This window comes from Leiobunum rupestre, chromosome 8, assembly GCF_980474605.1.
Source record: "Leiobunum rupestre chromosome 8, qqLeiRupe1.1.hap1, whole genome shotgun sequence".
In the NCBI taxonomy this organism is placed as follows: Eukaryota; Metazoa; Arthropoda; class Arachnida; order Opiliones; family Sclerosomatidae; genus Leiobunum; species Leiobunum rupestre.
The window spans coordinates 12,893,653-12,915,363 of NC_143391.1; the positions used below are offsets into that span (position 1 = coordinate 12,893,653).

The 21,711-nt window shown below is 40.7% G+C and overlaps 1 protein-coding gene across 1 annotated transcript; it reads right to left on the minus strand.

The window, feature by feature from the left end:
- Positions 1-1,031: 1,031 nt before the first annotated feature.
- Positions 1,032-18,930, minus strand: LOC149932443 (uncharacterized). The gene is made up of 3 exons (XM_090157123.1): positions 18,142-18,930; positions 14,702-18,073; positions 1,032-1,682 (listed from the first exon to the last, which is right to left on the minus strand). Exons 1-3 carry the CDS (start codon positions 18,928-18,930, stop codon positions 1,032-1,034), a joined length of 4,812 nt encoding a protein of 1,603 aa, XP_090013249.1.
- Positions 18,931-21,711: the final 2,781 nt, after the last annotated feature.

Sequence of the window (21,711 nt, forward strand, 5' to 3'; positions counted from 1 at the left end):
TAAGTAAAAAATTATTTGTAAATTCGTATGTTCTATAGGGAGCGCTGATGGCCATCCGGATCTAATCTGGAAAGTCAAGGATCCTAGCTCAGCATTTCATTACCTGCTCGGAAAAGTGCTATCACCGACCTCGACCAGTATTCTCACGTTTTCATCACTAATCCCGACACCTATTCTTGCGTTTTCCATCACCGAAACTGACTTATATTGTCACGCTTTCATCACCCAACCCGACCTCTTTTCTCGCGTTTTTATCACTAAACCCGAACTTTTCCGCGCGTTTTCATCACGGAATCCGACATCATTTCTCGCGTTTTCATCACGGAGCCCGACACCATTTCTTGCGTTTCCATCACCGAAACTGACTTAGAGAACTATTCTCACGCTTTCATCACCGAATCCAACAGCATTTCTCGCGTTTTCATCACGGAGCCCGACACCATTTCTTGCGTTTCCATCACTGAAACTGACTTAGAGAACTATTCTCACGCTTTCATCACCGAATCCAACAGCATTTCTCACGTTTTCATCACGGAGCCCGACACCATTTCTTGCGTTTCCATCACCGAAACTGACTTAGAGAACTATTCTCACGCTTTCATCACCGAATCCAACAGCATTTCTCACGTTTTCATCACGGAGCCCGACACCATTTCTTGCGTTTTCCATCACCGAAACTGACTTATATTGTCACGCTTTCATCACCCAACCCGACCTCTTTTCTCGCGTTTTCATCACCGAACCTGACACCATTTCTCGCGTTTTTATCACTAAACCCGAACTTTTCCGCGGGTTTTCATCACCGAATCCGACATCATTTCTCGCGTTTTCATCACGGAGCCCGACACCATTTCTTGCGTTTCCATCACCGAAACTGACTTAGAGAACTATTCTCACGCTTTCATCACCGAATCCAACATCATTTCTCGCGTTTTCATCACGGAGCCCGACACCATTTCTTGCGTTTCCATCACCGAAACTGACTTAGAGAACTATTCTCACGCTTTCATCACCGAATCCAACAGCATTTCTCACGTTTTCATCACCGAACCCGAACGTTTTCTCGTGTTTTCATCACCGATCCCGACCCCTTTTCTCACGTCCAATATTCTATGGTTTTCATCACCGATCACGTCCAGTATTCTATGGTTTTCATCACCGATCACATCCAGTATTCTATGGTTTTCATCACCGATCACGTCCAGTATTCTATGGTTTTCATCACCGCCCACGTCCAGTATTCTATGGTTTACATCACCGACCACGTCCAGTATTCTATGGTTTTCATCACCAAACCCGACCTGTATTCTATGGATTTCATCACCAAGCCCGAGCAGTATTCTATAGTTTTCATCACCGACCACGTCCAGTATTCTATGGTTTTCATCACCGCCCACGTCCAGTATTCTATGGTTTTCATCACCGCCCACGTCCAGTATTCTATGGTTTTCATCACCGCCCACGTCCAGTATTCTATGGTTTTCATCACCGCCCACGTCCAGTATTCTATGGTTTTCATCACCGACCACGTCCAGTATTCTATGGTTTTCATCACCAAACCCGACCTGTATTCTATGGATTTTATCGCCAAACCCGACCAGTATTCTATAGTTTTCATCACCAACCTTGACGAGGTCGGAATGGTCAATTTTCGAGTCATGGTTTATATCAATTTCGGGTTTCTCAAAAGTTAATAAATAATTTATTCTTTATTATTCTTTCCAATACACTACAAAAGCGCCATCTACTATCGGTAAAGAGAAATGCTACGTATTTAATTTCTTTTTGCACGTTTATAAACTGCCCGAGATGGCGAAGTGATGTGTTAAAACTAGTTAAAAACGTATTAGTTAGACTTCGAGCTTAGAAAAGATAGCGCCATCTACTTTAATACCTGTCAACTAAGTGTGTGAAGAAATAGCAGACGACTTTTGAATATGAATGTTCTTTAACTGAAACGTTCAGCTTTTATTTCGAGATAATTTGAAATAAACAGACAGCTTTCACATATTCGATTTAAAACTCAGTCGGTAGGCGGCGATACTTCTGACCAAAGTTTAAACTACGCACGAAGCCTATAGATGTTTCTATAAAATCAAATGAAAAAACACAAATTTTAACACGTATTTAATCCTATTCAAAATCTATAACGGTAGGAAGTTTCCATAAATTAAAACTATAAAAAATTTTAAGTTTAAAATGTTTTTCCCCTCGTCACGAGCTTAAGCCTTTTAGTACTTTATTGGCACGAGCGTTTCGCAGGTGACTTCAAATTTCAAAATCTTTACCGACTTCCGCGCGTATAACTGGGGCTGTAGAAACGGTAGAAAAAACATTTACTTTTTTTTTACTTATTTTAAAGAAACACCTATTTCGAACTATTGCTTACCAACAAAACGCAGTATAACTTTATCGCATGGATTGGCATAATTATTTTACTTTTTCGGTAAAAAATATTCAAAATACGGTATTTTCTATTATTTTGAATATGTATTTAATAAACTCCAACTGACTGATTTTTCGGGGTTTATTATCTCCACAACCAGTGCTAAAATCTCCCCCTCGCACCATATGATCACCACTGTACGCGTAAAATTCGGCTTTAACTATAGTTGGATATCATCCATTGTTTTTATTATATGAACTCACTGTCGCAAAATATATATATTTTTAAGATATTGCCTCTGGTAAATTATGGCAAAAAAGGTATTTTTATTAATAACCGTAAATATGAGTAAATCCAGATTATTGTGTTAAGGTACTAAATAATTTAAAACAATATGAAAATGTTCATAGGTTAGGGGGTTATCAACAATATTTTCATTTAAGACATTATATATATTGATTTAAGTTTACTTCTATATTTACCTGTTTTTTCATTTATATAAATAATTAATTTATTTATAACACTCGCATCGAAACTCTGTATAAAATTTAAAAACTATTATTTATCATTCAATATATGTTCTAATATTGATTATTCAAGTTAATAATAAATTATATCAACGTCACGTAATTTAAACCGAAAACATAATATGACTTAAATATCTTTTGAATTCTTAATAATTAAATTTTTAAATTTGTTTGTAAAGGTAAATGTCGAAGCTCATCAAGGCCACTGCTAGCTTGACCACTGTTATATGAAAAATGTTTTACGTATATCCTCTCGCCGTTTGAAGGAGGGAGAAAAATTGCGCGTTTGCGATGGCTGTAGAAGGGTTGGCTACTCGAGCTACGTATTTTCTGACGCGACTGGAGACGCGTAAACATTGTGAAAGGATGAGGCGAAAGGTCCTAAATACCCTGACCCCGATGGACGAAAATGCGGGCAGCGTCAGAACGGAGGCGGCCAGCGGGGCTCCGCCGCGACAAAAAAGGAACCTAAAACAAGCGGGGGGAAATGCGGGATAGAGAGAAAGAAAGCGGCTCTCGAAGACAACGATGAAAAAAACGGAACGAAAAAAGTTGGGGCTAACGAGAGAACAAACTCGAGACTGGTGATGGAGGGGGGGGGGGGGGCACTTTGAAAGGGTGGAAAGGGTCGTTGTCTTGGAAAAACGTTTCTTAACTGCGCCACCAGCGAAGTAGCGGAGTATACGTCTTAAATTTTCTTGTCCTCGATGTCCCGCGGGAAATTGATGATGTTTGTATAGAACGGAGTATACACCCAAACCCGAGCAAGAAGATCGCTTTTGGTTAAATACTGAAGCTGGAAAAACTTCGCGACGGTAGGAACAAGAAGAATTTATCCCCCCAAAAATTATAGGCCAAAAAGTTCGCCATATCCAGGCTTCGTCTCCTTTTATTCCCAGGGCCAATGATAACGCGGACGGGGCCCCCATTCCCCGAAGATCTCTTCTCTTTTTTTTTCATTTCTCCGTCGCTGTCTATACCCGTACCTCCAATGTATGATAGGAGAGGAGGCGATATAACCCTTGGGTTTCCTTCCGCAGCCTTCTCTTCTTCGTCTCTCTATTAGGTTTTCGGACATTATCGAATGCTGCTGGCCCTCTTTCTACTCGGAGCCATCAATGCTTGATGGAAAAGTGTAGATTGAAGTAAACGCGCTGGGATAGGAGCACCCGGATAAATACGTATATATATATAAGGAGAGAGAGAGAGAGCCTTGGGTGGAAAGGAGGCCCGGGAAAAAACAGTTGACCATTCATTTTTTTATACAGAGCGGTATACGTTTCTTTATCCGCTATACGGGAAAGTTCTCTACGGAGAAGCTCGCGTGAAGGTTTTTGTTTTTTCTATCGATTATGAAACTGCGAAAAAGGGCCCTAGGGTCATTTTGGGCCCTGTGTCCAACCTCTCCTCCCCTGTCGGCTCTATCTTCCGTTTGGTCCGTTTTCTCAGCATCGTCCTCTTTCTTATTTACCGAATAGACGTTTTAGAGGCTCGCGAGAGTGAGTGCGCGCGAGAGGGGAAACTCATAAATATTTACGATCTTTTTACCGTTCATCCTAATACATAAAACTCCGAGGGGGGTTTTTGAATAAGGTTGAGCAGATTTTCGTCGTACCCGGGCTGAAGGGGGGAAGTGTTAAATTGTGTTCTATCTCCTCTCGCGGCTCTGCTCCGTTTTCCCTTCTTTTCTATCATCCTCTCTGTCTCAGCTCCCGAGAAGAAGTCGGAATAATATTTGAAATGGAAATATGTATTTTCGCAACTGATTTTCTGGAACAATTCTTTCCTAAACATCTTTCTTCCTTCGCCCGATTCTCTCTCTCGTTCGAAGACTTCCCCGTTTGCCGGGCCCTCTTTTACGGTTATACGGGCGAGCTTTATTCGAACTCGTCGAGCCGTAAAACTTTTTCCCGAGTTAAGAAAATTCTTTATTCTTTTTAGAAGTAGCTTGGCTGGGCTGCATTCCCACCACCTCCCTCGTTTTCCTCCAAAGGCGAGAGAGAGAGAGTTCCGCTAAATAAATCGTTAAAAATTTTACATTTCAAATTTATATTCATTCGTTAAAATTAGGGGATTTTTCTGCCGTTCGTTTTCTCTTTTTCATTTCCTATTTTTATTTCGAGGCCGCTTTCTCAGTTTTTCACTGGCCCGAGCGCATTTTCTTAAATAACTTCGCGGAAGAATTTTGCGCCTACGAACTTCCACCGATTTCGCCGCCGACGTTGCCCGAAAGAGTTTTACTTTATGCAAAAATTCTTTTGACTAGTTTATCTGAATGGTCGAGAAATTTTATTAAGCTATACGTATGGAAATTTCCCCCGGAATGGACGAATAGTAATGAAGCCGGTTGGGGTGGATCGCATTTTTGGGGGAAGGGGAAACTCTGCTCCTATATTCTCTTCCGAGGAAATATTCAAAAATCAGATATCAATTCCGTGTCCAAAATTGGAAACTAATAATTTTTGGGGTCTGCGATGGGTGCGCTAGTTTTTAAGGCGCCACTGTTCAGGATAGTAGCTGAGTTCGCGACTTTGAGGTGTTCCCGGTTCTTCACCGTTCGGGTTCTCGAGTAGGTTTGTGATTTACGTAAAACGTAATATATGATATGAAGTATATACGGGGGAGAAGACGCGTTATTATTATAGCTCGGGCCAGCGCGCTGCTCCGAAAAATCCAGACACCTCGAGATCCTATAGGAGCGCTCGCGGGGTTTGCGATATTCTCTTCCCGAGCTTCCCGGATCGCGCTTCCTCCCTGACAGTTACGATAATGGAATGCACTGACCGAAGAAAAACGATCGCTGGAACTACACACTGCGGCGTTTGGCGAGGCCATGCTCTGAAATAAAGCGCGCTAAGTATTTGAAGCTCTCGCATGCACACACACACCCGCGGAGAGGGCCCCTCCGGCAACGGACGATCGACCAACTCCCAGAGACCGGTACATCCTCGGTAGAGGCATCCGATCATATACGTTCAAACTGACCTCTTCCCCCGGAGAGAGAATATGTCTCGTTCGCACGATTGCGCCACTCAACCCCCGCTCGACCCTCGCTTGTTTACGAGCGGCCCGCGTTGTCCGGTTCTCTCCGCTTAATTTCTCTTTTCATAATTTGTCAAATTTTCTCATGGTCCTATACGCGTCAGCCTCCCGTTCTCTTATCATACGAATAATGGTTTTCGGTATTGGTGGAAGGGAATTTAAAGGGTAGGAAGTAAATGTGAACGAAACTCGATTTGATGTTTGAAGGCGAAAATTTGGCGAATGTACGGCGATGCGTCATTGCGCGAAGTATTAACCAATATCGGAGGGACGAAAAATGTCGATGAAATCGAGCTGGAAGCTCACGGTGGCTAAACCGACAACGGTATTCGAGAAGCCACCTTCTCCCCCCAAGCGGAAAAATAAAAATCACCTTTCCTCCATTCGCCTTTCGCGCCCACTCTCTCTCTCTCTCTCTCTCTCTCTCTCTCTCTCTCTCTCTCTCTCTCTGTCTCTCTCTCTCTATGAAATGGATTTTTCGAATGCTTCGACGAGCAGTTATGCAGAAGGGAATCAAAATATGAAGTTTAATTCTCATATATTTGCTCGATAAGGTCAAAAGTTTCCTTCAAATATATATATATATATTCCGTAGAGCGAGCTGTACGGTTTTCCAAAGTGAATAACTCGATAACGTTTTCCACTATATTGAATTGATCGTTTTCGTTGGATAGAATTTGAGATTTTAGACAGCCTAACACCGATGGTATATGTACGTATATAAACCTCTTATAGAATATCAGCTGTTCCGTTTTGAGGCCAAAATCCTTAGGCTAATATTTTCGAGTTGATATCAGGTACTTAAGCTAGAGTCAATTCGGCGTGTATTACCTCTAGAGTCAGATTTTCCAAAATGAAAACGTAAATAGGCCATACGCTTCGAATATATAAAAATCAACTGATATGATAATTACGGAACCATCGTAGACCTTTTAGGTTAAAGTTTCCGTTCCTATTGGAGCTTGATTTCATTGGATTTTATTTCGCGAACTCTATATTGATATACTTTTCTTTTAGGCTGTTGGGAAGCGCCAGTATGACGTTAAAGCGAAAGACTTTGTGTAGAAACAGATCGAACGGTATCGGGTAAAAAATGGGGTGACTGGCCAAAGACAGTTTAACGACGTTTTGTCGAAACCTATTACTTATTTTGGGAGCTAGCAAAACGGGGGAGACGAACGGGAGGAGGAAAATCCATCGCGGAACGAACAAGCTGGCGGGAGGACGCGATATGTAGGGAAGGGAGCGTGAAGACCCCTTAAAAAAACGAAAAAGGCATTTGAGCGTATAGGACAGTGATCGAAACAATTGAAAGAGAAACATGTCACCTATCTCTCCTCCGCCCATTTTTGATCTCTTCCGGAGATCTCGACGGCGCAGCACCCTGTCGTTTTCGACGACCCTCTTTCCCACCCTCCTTACCACCTCTCCCCCACCCGGATGGACGGAGGCCCCGAAGGACCATCGCTTTTTTAATCCCCAGTCGACGAACAAATGGGTTCCTTGGAAGTTTTTGATTAATTGAATCGCTCGAGCAATCGTTCGAATAGTCCTATCAAATTGCCGGCGGCGCACCTTCTACCAGACCCTTATTTCTTGTAAAATAAGCCGGTATATCCTCCCTTTGGAGTTGATGGTTATACCTATTGGGAGAAGGGAGATTTATATTGCTTCTTCCATGGTAGCCCACACCCCGAGTCGTTATGGCTTTTGCTGCCCTCCGCCAATATCGAGGGAAATGTCTGTCGCTTCAGCTTGGATCACGACTCCTGGTCGATTGAGCAACATATTCTGGTAGAGTTTAATTAGTAAGTTACGTCTGTTATAAGAGATATTTGGTAATAACAAATTAACTATAATATATGCATAGTATTCTTGCTTGTCGTCTAACAAAATGTACACTGTTTTTGTATTAAAATTACCGAATGTAATAAGGAATGTATTTTTATCAAGCTCCGTCATGCACGAGCGATGGCGGGAACGCAATGCGTAGTGAAGTTAAAGAGCGCGTATACATTCGAGCCAGCTGTCGTTGTCTGTAGTGATACTTTTTCGTCGCTGCCGAATTCGCATTTGGTTTTCCATATAAACGGTTATAGCTCTCTTTTGGGTAGTTCTTTTTTTTGCGAACCCAAAAACCCTTTAGAAAGTTTCGCTATAAACTCCAGTTTTCTTTTCTCTCTGGGGATAATTGTCATCCGTTATGGAAAGAGAACGTCCGAAATTTAGCCACGGTGAGTCCTCCCTGAGACAAGCAGCGGCACCACGTCGTTACTAGCCAGCTCTCTCTCTCTCTTTATAACCGCTCCATAAAACCGCTGGAAGAGGTTGGAGATCAAAGATGTGTATAATAACCGCTAGTGAATAGCGTGGTTTGGTACAGTGGCTTCGACACGGCCAGTTTGTCCCGGAAAAACGGACGACGTATACCCGGGAAAACTGTATTACCGATAGGACTTGGGGCCCCCTAAATGGTCCAGCCGCTTTTTGGAGGACGGGGTCGTTGTTTTTAACGCGTCCCCGCAAATGAAAAGGGCGCCCTTAAAACCTTTTTCGTCTTGAACCCGGCTGGTATATTCTCTCGGCGGTCTATCTCTTTTGACCAACAAGGTGGCTTCGTTTTGACGTAACTTACGAGTATCCTATCCCTGCCAACTTGGAACGACTACGGGCGAGCGCGGCTGCTTGGGTTTAAAAACATCGCTTTTTTGATGTATGTAAGAATCCTTGGGTGGGGAAAGTCGTTTTGTTTCCACTACAGACCATTAAGCTTCAAACGAGTGTCACCCTTTGTTTTTGGCGACGCGTAACGCGCGAATAAAAACAAGGAAGGAAGCGGCGAAAAAACTCTTTCCGAAATTGGCTCCCATTTTACAGGAGCGCCCGAGTAAACCTAAAATGTATTACGTAAATACTACAATACGGTCTTGGTTCCCATCCCCGCTTCAATATTCTTATCAAAGGAAGAGTCCATCACATTATGGCCATTTGGACGTCTTGTTAACTATATATATTCTTTATATTTTTTCATCTAGCCAAATATAAAACAAAAACTTTAGATCTTCGTAATAAAATGTTATTTCTAGCTCCTTAAATCGGATGAAAGGAAATAATAATTTTTATATATTTAACGTTAAATTTCACCCGTGTTCAAAAAAAAGATTTGTTTATACCGTAAAAAAAACTGTATCGGCCGTGGAAAGCCCGACTGAAATAGCAATTTCCATTAATTTGGGTGGCTTGTAGAATTTATTGCAGTAGCTGGAGTTATATATTTCTATTTATATTTTCGGTCAAAAACTTTTCATCCCGGTTTTTGGAAGTTTTTCGCTATATATCAAGAGAGGGAGAAACCTTCATTTTGAGGGGATATATCTGTTGCAAAGATCTTTGAATCCCAGTCGAGCCATCCCCGATGAATACACACGCATTCACCGCCGACATTTTCATTTGGACTTTTCAATTTGCGACCCCCCTTTTCGGTTAGAAATAGTCTTGATATTAAGATTATCGATCACTATGTATGGATGGTATTAGGCGCGGAGTTGCAAATATGGTCGGGCGGCGCGTCAGTTTACGAATTTCGTGGTCTCGTTTTACTGACTGTTGAGAAGCGCGAGACAGCGAAGGAAATGACATATTTGGATAGCGAATTAAGAGGAGATCCATCTTCCCACGATGTACGGCGTTCCGTATATACTCGATGTCGTCTTTGCAAATATTACGAATCAAATATCAAGATGCTTTTACGAAGAGGACAGTCACCTTAGTAATCTCATTCCAGATCATATCACTCACCTTGCAGGCAAATTTATTTCGCTCTGAAGTACGCGAATATTTCGTGTCTTGATACCGTTGTCACCAGCGTTTGCATTTCCTAGCTAATCTACACTAAGGTCGTCAACACCGGTATTAATTACTTTTCATATATCCGTGTGAAAAAACATTTAATCGTACGTCTAAATCAAAATGGGATTTACTAGGGAATTCATTTTAAATTTTAACGTGATGACACTTTCCACGGTATAAAAGTCTACGTGTTTTTTAAACATATTTATTTATATATTCCGAATCTACAAATGTCATTTTTATCCACAAATACAAAGTATAAAATGGAAACAAACTATAATTTTCCTGTTTAAAACACTGAAAATACGATATTATTTATAACGATTAATAATAATATTCGATCCTTTTAAACCTTGGTAGTAGGCTTCTTTCTGAACATTGGTGTGCCGCGTGTTGAACACTTCTACAGGCGCTAGTAGGTCACAAATAGGCCAGATCGCGAAATAGCGTGGGATTTCTAAATAGTATTACACGCAAAATAAGAAACACCATAAATAAAGTTTGTTTCGAAAATCTATATCGTAACAACGCGCTTGAGCTAGAGAGAAAGCTAATTTTTCGGAATAGATTTATCGGGGAGGGCGTTTATCGTTTATTTCTGGCGCGGCGGTGGCGACAGACAGCTGAGCGCCCTGATTGAGGTGTCGAAAGAGTTGATTGCCTTTTCTCGGAGCTGCGAGATGAAAAAGGATATTTGTCCCGGGGTGGCCGCGGATTTGCCTCTCAAATAGAGCCTCTTTCTTTCTTTGCCGGCAACTGGGAGCCAGCGACGGCCGGACTCGATTGCCTCATTCCGTGACTATATCGAATGTCGTCCGCGATCAAGTTAACGAATGGGTGGAAGAGACGCGCCAGCTATTATCGAGAATCAGCTCCTTCTCATCCTATTACCTGTATCGGGAGAAACGGCCTTCTCAATATCGACTGTTACGTATAATGTATATAAGTGACGACCAACTCCGACCGTCTTTAACCGTAAACGGCTAGAAATAAATTGCAAATAAGGCGAAGAGAGAGAGACCGAGTGGGCCGGATACGACGCGAAAAAGATCCTTTTAATAGCGGGACAGCTGAAATGATGGGAACATTTTTTTCGTTCGGCTAGTCTTCTAGGATCCTTTCTTATTTGCGCAGAAGAATCGTTTATGGTGGCAGGGGGGGGGGGGGGAGAAGGGGCTCCACTTTAATAAAAATCGCTTTCGCTAAAAATTTTCCAACCCCGAGAATCAGATCGGAATATATTAAAGGAGAGGGTGTATAGTCCGATAAGAACGGCACTTGAAATTACTAGTCGATATTGGGACTCGCAGAGTGTACCTGTATACCGTGCCCGCGTTTTAAATATCGGGTAACATCGGTTACCGGTGTGTAGCAGTAGCCCTCTGGAAGATTGGAATTTCGCGAGAAGAATGAAACGCTGGCTCGCCAGTCAATTACTTCCCTTTAATACCCCGACGTTCCCGCTTTCAAAATTTTCCGCTCTTCTGAAAAGAATCGTCTTTTTATCCCGGAAACTTCTCCATAATTGCTTCTTCGATTTGGCCAGCAATTATCTCCGTAAACAGGAGTTTTCCACCCACCGATTCCTAATCCTATCGTCCCATATTCGACGATTATAACGTTGATTATTTTTCTACAAACCCTACTTTTTCCATAGATAATTTTTATTTCTTCATAAATCTAGCTAGCGTAAACGCGTTGTAGACCTACTTTAGACGAAGAATATCTTGATTTGATCAGCCCACAACCCGGAGTCTCTTTTATCTGGTTTCCAGAAAAATGTATATAAAAGGCTCTCTCTTTATCTGGCGTTCTATAGAGCGAAAAATAGAAATCGCGGTTAAAACGTGTACCACTTTAGGTGGTAAACGAAGCTTCGGGGCGTGTTATATTGAAAATTTAATTTCCTTCGTAGTTCTATACCGAATCTCGTAATCTGGTCTTCCAACAAATTGTCAATAAACCGTTATTTTCATCCGCCTTTTTTCGCAATAGTAGTAGATAATAGCGATTGTTTATATAAATTGAGCGAATTGCCAACTTTGATCCCGACCACGTTATACGGTACGTAGTATATAGGGTGTATCGCGGGCGAGCCGCTTTAGATAGCGAAGTCAAAAGATTTCCTTTATATAGGTTCGCTTTATAAGAAACAAAGCGGGAGCAGTTGGCGGGGTCTCGTACGTTCGTGGCTGAAAAATAGATCAGAGGCTAGGTTAGGTCCCGGCCGACAGTTTTTAAGATAAATAGCCTTCATCTATTACGAAAGGCGGCATCTCAATCGGGGATAGTCGTGCCCAAATATCGTCTAACCCTTATTCATTACAGAGGCCATTTTATAAAGCGTCTATACGGCGAAGCGAGGTAACCCGCCTCCGCGCTCGGCCTGTTTAGCGGGGTCGGATGCTTATATAGATGTCGGCGTTTAGTAGCGAACAGAGCCAATAAGCTGACTAAAAGAGCCACGGGCTGATAAAAATGGATGGCAGAAAGAGAGCGAAAAAATATACTTTCTTTTGTTGTTGTTGAATAAGGTAGGTACGCCGCGGCTCGCAAAAAAAAACCCCGCGAGTTTTTTTAAGCTCTTAAGCCCACGAAGGCTAGATGAGACGTCCAGGTAAATAATGCCAGGTGAATATAAATTCTAAAAAGCGGTTTAACCGTTATTCCTCCAGTCATTCCCGACGTTTCCTTCCTCTTTCGATTTCTTTTTAGCTTAACCGCGTCGATGGAGTTACCGTAGCGTAACTAACGCGTTGATTACAGACGTAATCGTAGTATGTACCTTATATTTCATAAGTAAGGTTTCTGAGGCCCGCCCACGAAACTCGTGGACCATTTTACCGGAATATTTTAGGGGCCCTCCCGCACCACAGGCCACTGTTGGTTGGACATGATCAGATGAATATACTAAGGCCTGTAGCGCGCCATTTTATTTAAACTTTTCGGTCACCATAACGGAGGTGCAGAAATTAGTACAAATATAATTTGTTTTTTAATATTTTTTTGTAAACATATTCTAGAGGAAAATATAACGAGGTGTTCTATATGGTACTTTGTTCGTAAAAGAGGACACTAGACCCCATAAGCTTATTTTATAAATTTGACCTCCACATTTAAAATAAATAGCCCGGGTTAACTCGCTTATCAGATGTAAGAAGACCAAATGACACATGTGATCAATCATTCAATCTGTTAATACTATATGGAACACATGTGATCAATCTGTTTATACTAAATGGAAACAAAGTAGAATGATAAGAATTACTGGTACTTCGGCTAATGGTGTCCCAAAGAAAGAACGTGAATATTTAAGTTTAAAAAGGTTATCCTCATCAGCTATGGAAAGAGGAATCTGCCTTGAATCCGTGGCTCGTGAGCATTTCGAAAGCCTAACCGTTGTCCAAACAGGGACTTGGATTGCGCAATCAGAGTTCTGGATGTTAGCAAGCCCCGACGGATTAATTAGTGACTTTGTCATTTTGGAAATTAAGTGTCCTGATACGAGAAACGCCAGAAAATTAATTCAGGGTGGAAAAATCGATGTAAGAGAAAAAGTGGACAGAAATGGAGACACCGAATAATATTTAAAATAAATTATTGGGTATTATTTACAAATTCAAATTGCTATTTATTGTATGTATTGTATTGTTTCTTTTTTGTTTATACCGAGAAAGACCCTGTTATGTTTTAAATTAAATTTGACCCTAGCAATTTTTAAAACAGTTTTACTTTAACCCATTGTTACGTTATGTTGAAGAAATGTTTATTCATAAAACTATTGTGCAAAAGGAATATGAAAAGTTTTGTACACAATAAATTCAGACTTTATTAAAAATTAATTAATTGGCTTGAAATTCTTTAACGACTATAGTTAATTTTTGATAGCGTATAAATTAAAATAGATTATTAATAATGACCCAAAAATTAATTTTACAATTAATATAAAAAAGTAAAAAACCATGAAGATTTGTAACGCTGTTTTCTACGTTACTTTATATTTCCTTTGATATTCTGGGCGACTGTAAATATCGAGTGTTGTTAAATTTCCGGAAAAATAAAATGCGAAAACGTTTCCCCAAATCGTAAAAATTAAAAATTGAAACATAAATTACTCTTTAAGGGTAAACATACTACAAAACATTAATAGTGTTACAATGTTAATCAGTTTAAAGCTAGTCTAGAGGTATAGTTTTACTTTTAGATTCGAAAAAATGAGGCGAAAATGCCATTTTATTTAGAATTGCAAACGGTATTAGACTAATCATGGAATGAAATTTTTGTTTTTCATTTTTTTGGAGAAATGGTCTCGGTCATTTTCCACGGAAAATTTTCCGACTTACAACACTATAAATAACATCAAATTCTTTTAAAGTACTTACGGGTAATATCTGTTTAAATATTCTAAAAGTTTTCCACCTGCCAATAACCCGTTCTACGTGAATTCTAACTGAAACAAATTTCCTTGTTCCGTGAACATCTTCCGCTTTGAGCTGCTTTTCCCTTTATTGCAGGCTGACATATTTAAACGAGCATAGCGTTCACTTAATTCTTGTTCAATTAAGAACCCACGATCACACATTAATTCATCTCCTGGCAAAATGAAATCTGAAATTCCACAATCATTGGTGATTGTTATGTATTTTGGACATCATAACGATACGATTGAAGTGAAATTCAAGTCTTTATTATAAGGTTAAAGAATAATGATATTTACAATGAAGTTACATTATCCAACCTCCCAGATCGAGTGTCTGGAATCAGTTAGGTGCGCCCTTTATACTGTCGTTAAGACACGCCCCAACATATGCATTATCTAATATCTTATCAGATGTAGATAAGAAATAGATCTTAGTTTTTTATATACAACACTACCCCATTTTTAATTTTAAAGTACCATTCGTTCGATGGGTTTCTTGTGACGTGTTGATCGTCTTACTGGTGGACTGGTATTTGAATCGGTGGATATGATCTTGTCCGATGGTACCGTGTTCGAATCCGACGTTGTTGGTGATACTGGAACATCGTTAGCTGATGGATGGTCGCTGACTGTCGCTGATGAATCCGGCTCAGGTTCCTTCGACTGGTTACGAATTATGACTGGCGTTCTATTGGATACATCTGATGACGTTTTGGTCATGAACGAACGTTCGGGATTATCGGAACGAGATTCTTTGACGTTGCTCTCGTTGAATCGAACAGTTTGCCTTGGTCGCAGTTGATTCTCGTGCTTACGTAGAATACGATTAGAGGACTGAGCTTCATACATATTGTTGCCAATGACTTGGACGATGCGACCGGGAATCCATTTAGGTCCTCTGCTGAAATTGCGTATATGGACCTCTTCGCCGATTTTGAAGCGTAGCGTCTTTTCAGCGTGTGTTGAAGATTTAGCTTTATTTGTTCTCGGATGACATAGATCAATAGTTGTCGTTACGTTACGTCCGAGAAGTAGTTCAGCGGGTGACTTCCCAGTTGATAATGGCGTCCTTCGGTATCTTAGTAAGATCTTGCTGATCCTTTCCTCTAGTGTACCAGCTCTGAAGAGGTCAAGTCCCATTTCAAGTATTTCGGTTTCGGTGCTTGTCCCGCCCGAGAGTTTCTTGAGATAACCTTTGACCGTCCGAACCGTTCGTTCCGCTTGTCCATTGGACTGTGGGTGAAATGGCGCTATCTTCAGATGGTTGATCCCATACTTTTTCGTGAATGTGGCAAATTCTGAACTGGTGAAGCAGGTTGCGTTGTCCGAGACTAACGCGTTCATTATACCGAATCTTAAATTGATGGGTCTCAATGATCGTATTACGGCTTCGGTCGATGCTGAATTTATTACTTCACATTCTATCCATTTTGAGTAGGCGTCAATGACTATGAAAAGCATTTTCCCTTCGACTGGTCCAGCAAAGTCGACATGAACTCGTTGCCAAGGGTCGTCTGGAATTGGCCAATGTGTTATGAACGTCTTTCTTGGATCAGGAGCGAGTGCTTGACAAGTTTGACATTCTCGAGCTATGGCTTCGATCTCTTTATCGAGGTTGGGCCACCAGAATGTTGAACGTGCAACGGCTTTCATTTGCACTACACCTTGGTGAGTTTCGTGAAGACTTCGTAGCATGGATTGTCGTCTGGTCTTCGGGATTACGACTCTTCTCCCAATCATCAAGAGATCTTTAAGTGTAGACAACTCCGTTCGTTGTCTATAGAATGGCTCGAAATCTCCAGTTGTATACCGCGACTCCCATCCGTCTCGCAATTGACGTAAGACCATTGTCAAACGGTAGTCGTTCTTAGTGTCATCTCGAAGTTGCATCGAAGTTACAGGTCCAGAATCCAATTGTTGAATGAGCAATACTGATTCTACTGGAAGAGGAACATCTCCTGGTGGTGCTGGTAACGGTAATCTGCTCAGAGCATCAGCGTTGGCGTGCAGTACTCCCTTCTTGTACTCAATGGTATAACGGTACGCTGATAACGTCAAAGCCCATCTTTGGAGTCTCGCTGCAGCCATTTGAGGTACGGGTTTCTTCTTTGAAAGCAGATAGATTAACGGCTGGTGATCGGTGATTAATGTAAACCGCCGCCCAAGGAGGTAATCTCGGAACTTCGTCACTCCAAATATTAGAGATAACGCTTCTCGCTCCAATTGCTCGTTACCGTCTACAACGTGGGATATAACTGCGCCAATTCCTCTCGGCGAAGCATCGCAAGCCAATCTGATTTCCTTCTTCGAATCAAAATGCGTCAGGAAACTGGATTTCGACAGCAAATTCTTTGAATTGATAAAAGCTTGCTTATGTTCCGGAGTCCATTTCCATCCAGATGATTTTTTCATAAGGTCGTACAGCGGAGCCAGTTCTGTAGCTTGGTTCGGAATGAACTTTGAGTAATAGTTCAGGAATCCTATGAACGATCGCAATTCTTCGAGGTTCGTAGGCTCTGGTGCTTCCATGATGGCTTTCATTTTAGATTGCTGAGGGTGCACGCCTTCTTTATCCAAGTGGTAACCCAGGAAGTCCAAACTTTCTCGCAGAAATTGACATTTTTTTTTTCTCAGTTTGAGACCAGCTTTTTGTAGTGTAGATAGCAGTTTCTCCAATTTCTCGAGATGATCGGATTCGCCGACGCCACCCAGAAGGATATCATCTTGATATGGTGAGACTGATTTATGATTCGCCAGGAGAACCTCCATATGCTTTTGAAAAATTGCCGACGCGGATGAGACACCAAACGGAAGTCGGTTATACTGAAATAGTCCTCTCGACGTATTGATGACAGTGATCTTTTTCGACTCTTCGTCCAGTTGGAGTTGACTATAAGCGTCTTTCATGTCGATTCTGGAGAATATAGTGCATCCCGACATCTTCGAAAATATGTCTTCAGCCTTCGGAAGTGGATATTGGTCTGCATTGATAATGTTGTTGGTAGTCACGCTGAAGTCTCCACAGATTCGAACCTTCCCATTTGGCTTCATAACTGGAACTATCGGCGCTGCGAACTTGGCGAAGGAAATCGGCTTGATTATGCCTTGATCTTCCATTCGTTTCAACTCTTCTTCTACTTGGTCTTTGAGAGCGTAAGGAACTGATCGAGGTTTATGAAAAACAGAATGAATATTTGACTTCTGATGCAGGTGAACTTCAACATCCTTGAGACATCCTGTTTCGTCATTGAAAAGTTCTTGGTATTTATCCAGAATGATATCCAAATGCGTATTCTGCGTGATATGAGCGACCTGGTCAACAGCTTGGGGTACGACTCCGTTTTGTAAGATCGGTAAACGTGAAGACGTCCAGGTTCTTCCACACAATGTCGGACCATGACCGCAATAGATGATCAGAGGCAGTTCCACTTCTACATTCTTATACGAGACTTTGGGATAAATGACCCCGGCTACGTCTACTTCGTGACCAGAAAATGAAGTTGGTCGTGTATTGAAGGGTTCTAGGTCGTAAGTCTTCAAGGGATCTTGAATTTTGGAACTTGGAATGAGTGAATAGGCTGACCCAGTGTCAACTTCCATGTCGACGCTTCGATCATTCATGGTGACTGTGATCTGGTAAGGCGCTGGTAGCTTGTATGGTTGATGGTTCTTGCCTTCCGCTATATGATAGATTGCCGGTGAACTTTGCTCAATTAGACACTGATAGCTCTCAGACTGTGCGTTCGAATTTGCTCTAGATTGACTCTTCCTCGTGGTGATGTGATTTACACTAGGGTCTTGCGACTCGTATTCAGGAAACACATCGTAGCTTCTACCGCTGTGGTTGATCTGGTTGGTATTGGTTACATAGATTCTACCACCGTGGTTGGTCTTGCTTGGTTTGGAACGACACGTGCAATATGGCCGTGCTTCGTACACTTGTGGCATTTGGAATCACGAAACGGACATTCAGCTGATGAGTGAATCGGATCGTTGCATCGGTTATACTTCGAAAATTGCCTCTCTTGCGATCTAGGGATCTGCTTATTGTCTCCGTCTCTTTGATGTCCTCTGGTTTGAGAGTGAGTTTGATTACACTTTTGAGATCTTTTCTTCTTGTGAAGAATTGAAATGGCCTTGACATTCTCTGGTAGTGACGGTCGAGGTGACGGTGCTAATTGACTCTTGATGTCCTGCAAGTGACGATTGGCAGATTCCATTGCTTGAGCAATCTGAACGGCTTTGGCCAATGTCAAACCTTCTTCCGAAAGTAATCTCCTCTGCAATGCATCGTTTCGGCAGCCACATACTAATCGGTCCCGTAGCATGTCATTGAGAACAGCTCCGTAATTACAAAATTCGCTCATCTTACGAAGTTCTGATATGTAGATGGCTATTGACTCTTCCGGTTTCCTTTCCCGAATGTTGAATTTGTACCTCTCGATGATTTCAGATGGAACAGGGTTGAAATGCTTGGTAAGAGCGTCAATCAAGTCTTTGAAGTCCTTGTCCTTGGGATTTATCGGCGAGACTATACTTTTTAGGATAGCATAAGTCTCAGCCCCGATAAAAGTCAGTAATTGAGCTCGTTTCATCTCTTCTGTAGTGACTTTCGTTGCGATGAAAAACTGTTCTAGTCTCTCTGAATACAATGGCCAGGACTCGACGCTACTATTAAAAGATCCAAATTGACTTATAGATGCCATAATGAAAATTTCTTACGGTCGGTAGATAACGTGCCGTGATTTCCTTGGATTGCGTTGCTAGGCTTCTACACTGTCCTCCTTAAGGTTTCCGTTTATCTCCGTCGCCATTTGTTATGTATTTTGGACATCATAACGATACGATTGAAGTGAAATTCAAGTCTTTATTACAAGGTTAAAGAATGATGATATTTACAATGAAGTTACATTATCCAACCTCCCAGCTCGAGTGTCTGGAATCAGTTAGGTACGCCCTTTATACTGTCGTTAAGACACGCCGCCACATATGCATTATCTAATATCTTATCAGATGTAGATAAGAAATAGATCTTAGTTTTTTATATACAACAGCGATAAATTTATCACTTGCACGTCCACCGTACGCATTTTCAAATAAACATAATAAATCCATTTGGTGATATAGCTTTTCATAATGATTTTTTCTTATAATTACTGTAAGTTAAAGCCTTCGTCAGATGTGATCTAGGTCGTACAATAAACACTTCTGAACAGTCAAGAATTGCAGTTGTGTTAGGGTATTTTTCTTTAAAAGAACGTGGCATATTTTCTGGGATTGTCTCTCTTGGTAAGCAAACCACTGAAGGTTTTATTGATGCGGCTGACATTTTTCTGATCCATGTATTGAATATATTGCTGGCAAGGCTTGTTGGAATACCAAATCGTCACCCTAGAACTCGCGTAAGAACTAATATTTGGTCGTACCAGGGTGAGGAAGCTTGAAAGGAACATCGCATCCACTCATTCATGTAAATAAGCGGAAAAACAGCACTAAATTTAAACCAATCTGTGTTATTTAACATTTTACGTGAAAATGATGGAAAATAGGTTTGCGTCCCAACTATACGTGAGTCACGAAGAGGTTTACCGTACAAATGATGTATTGTGTGGCAGATTCCACAATTTTAGGTCTCGTCATACAAGAAAGTTCTTTATTTTCCATAGCAAAACCAGTGATTCGTTCATTATCAAATAAATGTGTATCCATTAATATTAGCTCCTAATTATTGCTAGTCATATTTAGAACAGCGTCTATAATTCCTATAGCAGAGTCTAATTTTGGTTTCTTACATTTCTTTAAAGCATCGTTGTTTATATTTCTTTTTAAAATTCTTCTTGGTTTGGGAATATAATAATAATAATTAATTTAATAATTACCAGCTAGGCTAATACCCAAGGCACCACTTTAGGCCCAAGTTATCGAGCGACTTTTAAAGTCATTAATTCAGGTGGCCGGGTTACAATGCGTAGGAAGGTGGTGGCAAGCCCTTAATGCCACGCGAACCAACAGCTCCCTACACTAACTATTACCGTTATAACCAAGGTTCTTATTTGGTACTTTGTTACGATTACTTTTATGCTATTCTTCAAAATGAAGTGAACATACTTATTAGTTCAATTGATAGGTCAAATATTATTATTAATATTACGAAAGTAAATTGAGATGGTTTAAAATCTTTTCGATTTATAGTTTTAATCCAAGCCTGTCGTAAAACTTCATCTTTGGGTAATGAGTTAAATGAATATGGAATGAAGCAAAGGCTTATGTTCGTCATAGGATAATTCTTCAACTCAAATTATGTTTGACAATTAAACACTGCACAGTATTTACCAGATGAGTTTTTGTAAGCTCTAACTTTAAAATTACTTTAATAACCGTATAAAACTAAAATCAGCACCTCGTTAATAGCGGCTTAAAAATATTTTTGACCTTACCTTAGCCGCGTCTAGTGCTAAATAAGGGCGTATTCAGTTCAATGTATCAACGATACACCGCTACCTGAGAGACAAGGTCAAGCAAATAAAACGCCCTTATTTAAGGTGTTATATTTATAATAATTGCTATAGTAATCTAATAATTGAAATATCTTAATAATATCATAGACCTTAGGAAAGCATTCGACACCGTAAATCATGAACGTCTGCTAAGTAATTTAAAAATTATGGGTATCAGAGGCCAGGCGCGCAATTAGTTAAAATCCTATCTTACCGACCGCCCAACTCAAACCAAATTAAACGAAATTTTATCCACACAAAGAATAGTGCATATCGGTGTGCCCCAAGGGTTCCTATACGCTGATGACACGCTAAATCTAGATGGAGGTCCAGTCCTAAACGACATCATAATTAGAACCAATATATCCCTGAATACAATAGATAAATGGCCAAAAAATCATTTCCTGGAAGTAAATAAACAAAAAACAGTATTTATGATATTCTAGAACAAACACGCAATGATTGGCAAATATCCGGGATTATGGTATCTAGATTGGAATGAGCACATGGATATCATTTCCAAAAAGATTACTTATGGTACATATTTAATTAATCGAAACCGTTCAATTTTTGGAAATGAAACTAGTCTGAATTTATATTATAGTTTAATTTATCCATGTTTGCGTCTCTATCTAGGGAAACCCCGCGGGGAAAAAATTAATCGATTGCTCTTACTACAAAAAAGAATATAGAGAATAATAGACAACAAAAAGTACTTTGCGCATTCATCTCCTATATTTAAATACCATGAAATTTTAATTATCCTTCAGATCTATGGATAATTTTGTCTTATTTTTATATTGGAGTTCCTAGCTTCTAAAATTTATAATACCTTCAACTATAAAAAATCAACCCAGGCCCGGACTGGTCAGGTCGGCTGGTCGGCGATCGCCGAGGGCCCCTGGCTCAAGGGGGTCCCAAATTGCCTATAATCAATTTTAATAATAAATAGATTTTTATTCCATACGCCCACACCACCCGGTAAGGGGG

What these genes read in the sequence shown, in the direction of transcription:
- LOC149932443 (XM_090157123.1), bottom strand. Translation starts at nt 18,930, where the DNA reads ATGGCATCTATAAGTCAATTTGGATCTTTTAATAGTAGCGTCGAGTCC. An exon ending in GTACGAAGCACGGCCATATT is followed by an intron (nt 18,074 to 18,141) that starts GCACGTGTCGTT and finishes AATACCAACCAG; the next exon opens with ATCAACCACAGCGGTAGAAG. An exon ending in AGAAACCCATCGAACGAATG is followed by an intron (nt 1,683 to 14,701) that starts GTACTTTAAAAT and finishes TTAACTTTTGAG; the next exon opens with AAACCCGAAATTGATATAAA.